The 7,911-nt window shown below is 44.4% G+C and overlaps 1 protein-coding gene across 1 annotated transcript in view; it reads right to left on the minus strand.

Annotated features, from left to right (window-relative positions):
- The window catches only part of PSME4 (proteasome activator subunit 4), a 45,082-nt gene extending 37,457 nt beyond the window's left edge, over positions 1 to 7,625 (minus strand). The window contains exons 1-2 of the mRNA XM_063391350.1: positions 6,287 to 7,625; positions 412 to 552 (exon numbers count right to left, since the gene is read on the minus strand). Of these exons, the coding sequence (XP_063247420.1) occupies positions 412 to 552; positions 6,287 to 6,459 (314 nt within the window). The 5' untranslated portion in view covers positions 6,460 to 7,625. The remainder of the gene's footprint in view (positions 1 to 411; positions 553 to 6,286) is intronic.
- Positions 7,626 to 7,911: the final 286 nt, after the last annotated feature.

Consider the following 7,911-nt stretch of genomic DNA (forward strand, 5'->3'; position numbering starts at 1 on the left):
TGCTCCCAATTTGGCACAAACTGCAGGAAGGCCAGGCAGGACCAGGCTGGCCTCTGGCAGCCTTCAGCACAAGTGACACTGTCAAAATTTTTCCTGACTAAGTGAAATAAACATTATTGAGTCATGAGCCAGATTTCATCTTCTCCTTAGAAGAGAATCAACCTTAATTCTTGGCTCTCTGAGCTGTTTGGTTTTCCTGATGGGGGAATTCTGGCATTCTTCCACTTTCAGTCCAACTCCTAAAGCTTTGAACGGCCTTTGCACAAGAGAACCCTTTAACCAGCAGCACTGCACAGGCAGATAAGTGAAGTAACATATAAGAACTCTGCTACATGAAAGGTACAACATTGAGCAAGAGATCAACTGTTCCCAGACAGAAAGGTTCCACAGTCAGCAGAAATCTCTACTCACTTTAACAGGTTGATCAGAAGGCGTGCAAATCCTTGCATCATGCTGATCTCCAGCTTTGGAATTGTAACCAACTCATACAATAGTTTGATAAACAGCACGTGATCCTCCCTGCTGAATTTCCTCCCATACAGTCGGATGTATCTGCAAACAAAACACAAGGGGAGTAAGCAATATTTTAAAACATCCCATTTTATCCAAGACCTGAGCCAGAATCCCTCTGATTTGCTGCTTAGTGAAACAAAACTAAAACCTGGTTTCAAGTCCAACAAGTAGGCACCTGAAGACACACACCAAAGGAAGATTTACTATGGCAATTACAGGAAGAAAAAGCATGATCAAATAAAGTTTACAGCCCTCTAAGATTCTACAAATACTGCAACCTCATGGACAGGACACAATACGGAAGCTAAAAAAACAATCCAAAAAGTATCAAGCCAAGCTGAATTCCAATAGCTTCCAGTAAGGATAAACAACTGATTTAGACACTGAGCTTAGACTAGTGGTGTGTCCCACTATCTTTGGCACCAGTAGATCCCTCAGACACACTTCAGAAGAAGTGTTTGCTGGTTTTAAGTTGAGATTGAAAAAAAGAAACGTTTCAAGTCTTTAAAGATATTCTGCACCAGCAAAACCGATATAAGGTGCTAGCAGAGCATTTTAGGTGTGGCACAACTGTAAATTAATGTTCTCTGGGAGGCAACTTCCCTTTTTATTACTACTCTGACTATTCTTAAAGATTCATATGAAAGCTGTTTTCCACTTCCCTTTTCCTGTCAAGTTCAAGGGGGGGATGTTTACATTTGATGGGCAGTGCTTTCACCAGTGTTCATTTCAACAAGTTGTACTTACTTTAAACACAGAAGGAAACAAACAAAATACAGGATAACCCACTTTTCCACCACAGGAGCCTAAATAATCCAGATTGGCCAGAGACACTACCTACCTACAGAATAACACCACCAAGAGCTGAACACCTACACTTTTCACATGCCTAAAAAAGACATGCAAAAAGAATCCTCAGGGAAAGAAAAATGGGTGAAACATGTATGATAAAAAAAAAACAAGCAACAAACAAACAAAAAGAAACTGCAAAAGCCTGGAAAATAACTTAACTACAAAGAAACACAGAGATCCAATTTATCTGCCAGCATTGCTATATATAACCGAAAATAAAATGTTTGGCTGGTTCTCCGTGACATTTGCTAACAGCTCTGCTACACAAAATGCTGTTTAATTAAGAAAGGAGTAAAGTACACAGAAACATGCTGAACACAAAGATGTCACTTTGCCCAAGCAGCAGGACTTGATGCCAAATTGCTCTCATATTTTACAGCTTCTTTATGGAGGAGGGAAGCAGAGCTGAAAGGGGTCAATTATTCGTATTAATCCAGCTGAGCATTAAGGCAGTTGCAGAAAATAAATACTTCTACAAAAAGGGGTGCTCAGCATTTTCCTCAAGATTAAACAAGAAAAATCTGTCAGAGGGGAACTGAAATACTTTCAGAATATCCCTTCAGAAGGGATGAAATATCACCATTACTAAATAAAAGAATATAGGCAGAACTTCATGAACCCTGAAGAGTGTCCAGGGGCTAATCACACAGATAATGTTCATCATAGAAATAGTGTCTCTTCAGGATAATTGGGTTATTGGGAGAAAAAATAATTGTAGAACTAAATTGTTGCAAAATAAAAGATAAAGACTTCTGAAAGCAGATAATACTACATTGAGAAAACACCTGAAATCTTAAATCCACTGTCTTTTTGATTCCTTTGAGGTTTTAGGAGTTCTTACCCTGCAAAAAGGATAAAATTACTGTGCTTCATTGACAGCTACATGGGAAAAATCCTAAAACCCATCAAATAAAACACACCCACACAACATTAAAAACATGATTTAGAAGTGAAAATTCTGTTTCTAATTCTAGAGTTGGAACTCTACAGAGTACAGGGTATCTGGAGATTGCAAAAAAACCACAAAAAACCCAAGCAACCCAAACAAACCCCAATCTCAGGGTGCTGGGTATCCAATCTCTCCCTCCACAAGTACAATAGCCCTATTTTTAGGAAGTGTACTATCATATCATGTGGCCATCCCAAACTGCCCTAGAAAGTTGGCTGCTCTGCTACAGTTAAAAATTACCTCTCCTCCAGAAGCTGAACAGCACACTCCCTGAACAGCACACTCCCCTAAATTCCAGGCTTTCCAACTGCATTTCTTAACACAGAGGGCAGGATCACGACTGGTTTAAAGCTCAGTTTTTGACAAATGATGTGAAAAGCAATGAATCATGCTCAGCAGGACTGCTTAAATCACATGTATATGTACACAGCACACACATCCCTCACACAGCCAAAGACAGCTTCTGTTTCCCTGATAAAGATGAGAGAAAGATATCAAACAAGGCTTTTAGGCAATAGTGATAAAAATACTTGGCAAAGTCCCACAGAGACATTTCCATCCTCATTGTAACTTTGTGTCCTGTCACTCTCCTTCCAAACAGTTGAGCTGCGTTTTTTCCACACCTTGCAGCAAGAGAGTTGAATGTCATTTTATAAGTCTACACCTGACAAGAACATAAAATAACATTGTCAGGGACAGCAACTGAGTCCTTCATCTTCCCACATCCCTGACTGTTGCAGCAGAAAGTACAGACAGGCATTTCTGTGTTTGCCTGGCTGCAGAGTTAACTCCATGTACAGTAACCATGAAATGTCCGTATTATATTAATATTTTCATTCATTGACTATGTTTAGGGTTTTTTTAATTTTTAGAATAATCTATAAATCATGAAAGAGGTAGAAGTTGAGACAATGTATACTGCTGACCTACAGACCATAAAAAATTATGGAGGAAGACCAGCTAAGCAAATTATTTTGATGTAACCTGCTTTTCCCACACATGCTGTGGCAAGCCGAGATTCACTCTTCTGCTTTCACAACTGGTTAGTATTTTATAAGCTTTTACCAGACAAAGCTGAAGGAATCTTGGAGCAGTTATTGCAGATTTAACTGCCAGTCCTCAGGGCAAGTTTTACTTGATTCAGAAGCTTCATCAAATCATAAGGTTACTCTCCTCACGGGAGAGGAAGTTCTCTCACCACAGTCCATACACATACACCAAAAGAACCAGGTGTCACCCAGAAAATGACCCATAAAATAAATATTCAAATCAGCTTACAGACATTATGTCTGATAAACTCCTATTCTGCCTCTTTTCTGTCCCCCCCTCCCTATTCAGTTTGTGACATCAGACAGTTGAAACAGCTGGTCTGAAGATAAGTATGTGCAAGTCATGGTTCCAGCTGTGTGTGGGGGGGTATAAAAATACACAATTCAGCTGTCACCATGAAAGAGTACTCAAATTTTTAATAATAAAAAAATAAACTAAACCCTGAGTTTCACTTTCATTCTCTCCTGTGGGACAGAGTTGTAAAAAGCTGAGGAGGTGTAACTATGCAGATGTATCATCTGCATGCCACTGTTTGCTTTGCTCATTCATATGTACACAAATCCCATTTCGTATTAACATTTGTATCTGTACAACAAAGACATAAATTATTTCACAGAATACTGCAAGAATTCCAGTCTCTGCAATTCAGACATTGGCAACAAACCTAAGCAGTCATCATGTTATTATGAAGATTCTGAGCATTTTCTTTTTATTAATTATAATTTTTCGGGAGGGAAAAAGGGAGCAAGTCAATTTGGAGATGAGTCCCTGACTATCAAGAGACAGTAGAAATTGGATTCTATTGTCATGAACACCACAGGGCTGGAAATGTTTTATCTACATATGAACTTTCGCTACTGTATTTCACAGAATGATAGAATGGTTTGGGTGGGAAGGGACCTTAAAGCCCGTCCAGTGCCACGCCCTGCCATGGGTAAGGACAAGTTCCGCTATCCCAGGGTGCTCCAAGCTCTGTCCAACCTGCCTTGGACACTTCCAAGGATCCAGGGGCAGCCACAGCTTCTCTGGGCAGCCTGTGCCAGGGCCTCCCCACCCTCACAGGGAACAATTTCTTCCCAATATCCCATCTATCCCTGCCCTCTGGCCGTTTGAAGCCATTCCCCCTTATCCTGGCACTCCAGGCCCTTACAAATAGTCCCTCTCCATCTTTTTGTCTGCTCCCTTCAGGTACTGGAAGGCCACAGTTAGATTGCCTCGAACCTTCCCTTTTTCACGCTGAACAATCTTGATTCTCTCAGCCTTTTATCCCTAGAAGTACTTTGTCATGTCAAACCGAGCAGCAATACATCTCTAACATTAACTACACCAGCTTATTTTTTACACCAAGCCCACTGTTTCCTTCCCTGCCCACACCAAACACGCTCAGAGCCTCCCTGTATCTGAAATGCCACAAAGAAAATCTTAGTACTAACAGGCATCAGACAAGCTGCAAACACTCACAATGAATTCAAACTTCAAAGTGTAGGTGGAAAACCACAAATTGGAGCCTGCTGACCTTTCTGTGATTCATAAAGCAGCACAGCAGTGGTTCCCAACAGGCCAAATTCACTGCCCTGGAGCCTGAAATGGTAACAGCAATTGCCATTTACGGAGTGAGTAACAGGGTGATCCTAAGGCACACTTTGAATGAATTGCTGTGCCTACTCAGCCCATTTAGCTAAAGCTCATCTTTCTCACAGTAGGGACTCCTAAGTTTATTTCAACTCGATGGGAAAAAGAAGTTCCACCACAGGTATAGGCAACAGGTACCACTGAAACCAGTATGAGTTAGCAGATGGCTGGGGGGGTGGGAAGGGAAGCACTGTTGAACTGGTTCCAAGCAGGTTCAAACTGTCACATAACACAAACATGTGAGTCATTTTGCAACCACCACCGTAATTCTATCTAAGACTGCCTCTTGGGAAACAGAAAGACGCTTACATTCCAATACAGTCGTATCTAACAGGCTTCGATTGACACATGTATATTAAAGTCTCAATTGATATTATAACAAAAGGACTTATGTAAGGAGAGAAGGTGCAAGTAAGTGAGCGTTTCAAAATGGTTCAAAACACACGTATTTTCTTGTTTCTGGCACACAGGAAACGCTGTCTGTGAAGGCACATACAGCATTCAGCACCAAACATGATAAACATCCACAAAATTTACTGATTGAAGCTACAGGACTCACTGTCATATGATGCCATATCCAGTGCCAGAGCGTCCCGAATAAAATAGGGTCAAGTGTACTTCGTAAAATTCACGAGAAGAAACCTATGTAGTACTCGGTGCTATCTATGAAATCACCACGTGTTTATCTTCATAAAAACCACCTTGCCAGCACACACAGCATAGCCAACCTCAGTACAAACTACCCCACGCCAGAGTACAGCCAAGATATCAAGGGCAGCAGCGGTGTTTACACAGCATTAAGCCAGAATTTAATCCTGCCAACACTGACCCAACAAATTGCATGTCTTGAGAAAGACTTCGTGTCCCTCTAGCAGAAGTTACACGGCGATTGTATCAACCACAACTTGCTTAAGAAGGGGAGAGGTGAAACAGGTGGCCAAACAGGCATTAAAAAATACACATGAATTCAAAATAAAAGCACGAATTACACGCAAAAGCGCTTAACTCGTAGAATTCGGAAGTTTCAGGGGCGGTAGGCGAGCTCTTGCGGCCGAAGCCAGCTTTATCCCCGTTTCCGATGTGGAAGCGCTGGCCTTGTGCAAGGCAGCAACGGGACGGCGGCCGGGAGCCCCGGCCCGCCGGGCGCCAGCGGTTCCGTTATGCGGGAGACGCTCCCGGCAGGCAGGGCACGGCTCGGCGAGGCACGGCGAGGGAAGGCAAGGCGAGGGAAGGCACTGACGCGCCGCTCGCAGCCCGAGGCCCCGTTCCCCGTCCCGCCCCAGCACTCACGTCGAGAGCTTCCTGGTCCAGAAGAGCCCGCCGGGCCAGAGCTCCTGCAGCTGCACGGCGCGGGCCAGGTTGCCCTTGATGTGCTCCAGGAAGCGGGCGGCCTCTGCCTCCAGGCGCTCGCCATAGGGCAGCAGCTTGTTGTAGACGATCTCCTTCTGCGGCGGCCGGGCCATGTCGGCGCTGCCCGGGGAGGGCCGGTGACCGCGGCCGCCGCGCCCCGCTCGGCTCTGCGCCGCTCACTTCCGGCGGAAGGCGGGCCCGGGGCGGCTCCGGGCGCTCCGCGGGCACGGGGCCGGACCGGGGGCGCGGGGTCGGGGCTCTGCTGGAGCGGCCACGGCGCTGTCCCTGCGGCTCCCCTTGGGCACCGCTGCGGGGAGGGCGAGAAAAGGCCGCGATGCCCGCCCGAGGTCAGGGTTCGTCCTCTGCGGCTTTGCGGTTTTTAAAAAGGCCCTTCTCCGAAAGCTGCCGCCACCTGGACTCGTAATTCGGAGTGAAAACACTCATCCGCCTGCTGCTCTCATCGGGAGGGAATCAAGCATTGGTTCTCGCTCAAAAACACTCGGTGTGAGGTGGGGATGGGGCGGGTGCTGTAGATAACGGGGCAGTCCCCATCCCTGGAGAGGGGCAGGGTCGGACCGGACCCTCAGTGTCGTGGTCTGGCTGACACGAAGGTGTCGGGCCATAGGCTGGACTCGAGGGTCATCTCCGAGGTCTTTGCCCACCCTAATTGATTCGGCGGTGCTGTAATTAGCCCCGGAGTTTGATAGCAGATTGCGCGGCCGCCTAAGAGGCTTACTTGAAATAATAACACTAGTCAGGAGCGCAGAGCTCGCCCGCGGGCCGTGGGTGTGGGATAAACTGCTGAGGGATATGTGAGAACAGCACTGATAGCTGTTATCTCCAGCTGCCCTAATATAATTGAATTTTCCCTCAAGAGTTACATCGTGGCCATACAACAGCTGCAAACTCATTAGATTTAGAGCTACTGACAAGGGCAAATCCTGTTTTCTGATCTTTATGCTCGAACTAGCTCTGCTTAAAATTAAAAAAAAAAAAAAAAAAAAGATGGCTAACTAAATTCTGGAACATGAGAGGAAGAGGAGAAATGCCACAGAAAACCTAAGTATGACAGACAAAGGCATCATGGCATCTTCCTGAGGAGTGCACTTACATCATCTACTTTCTTCATCTTCCTTGACCTGTATTCTTAATAAAGGAAGCACCAGGATTTGTTTAGTGTCCCATCCTTCTGAAATACCCTTCCATTCCTAGAAGATTTTGTATCACATGATCTTGTGGATCACACCTATCAAATTTTACATGATTACAAAATAGCTGGGCTTTACTAAAATTGTTGCCATCTTTCACTTTTTCACAACTTTACAGTTGTGTTGTCTCGTTTCTACATGAGGCAAAACAATTCATAAATGAATCTCTGCCCTTTCTGGCTTGAATTAAAAGTCAAACTTGATCATGGGCAACTTTCTATGGGGATAAAGTACATCTTGGTTTAGCATTTTTCTGGTGAAAGCAGAAATAAACAATATGAAATGAATAGTTTTAGCACCAATTCAGTCAAGGGTAAATTGGCCCAAAAGCTCTAATAAAAAACCCAATATCTATGG

The sequence above is a fragment of the Prinia subflava genome, chromosome 2 (assembly GCF_021018805.1).
Source record: "Prinia subflava isolate CZ2003 ecotype Zambia chromosome 2, Cam_Psub_1.2, whole genome shotgun sequence".
Lineage (NCBI taxonomy): Eukaryota > Metazoa > Chordata > Aves > Passeriformes > Cisticolidae > Prinia > Prinia subflava.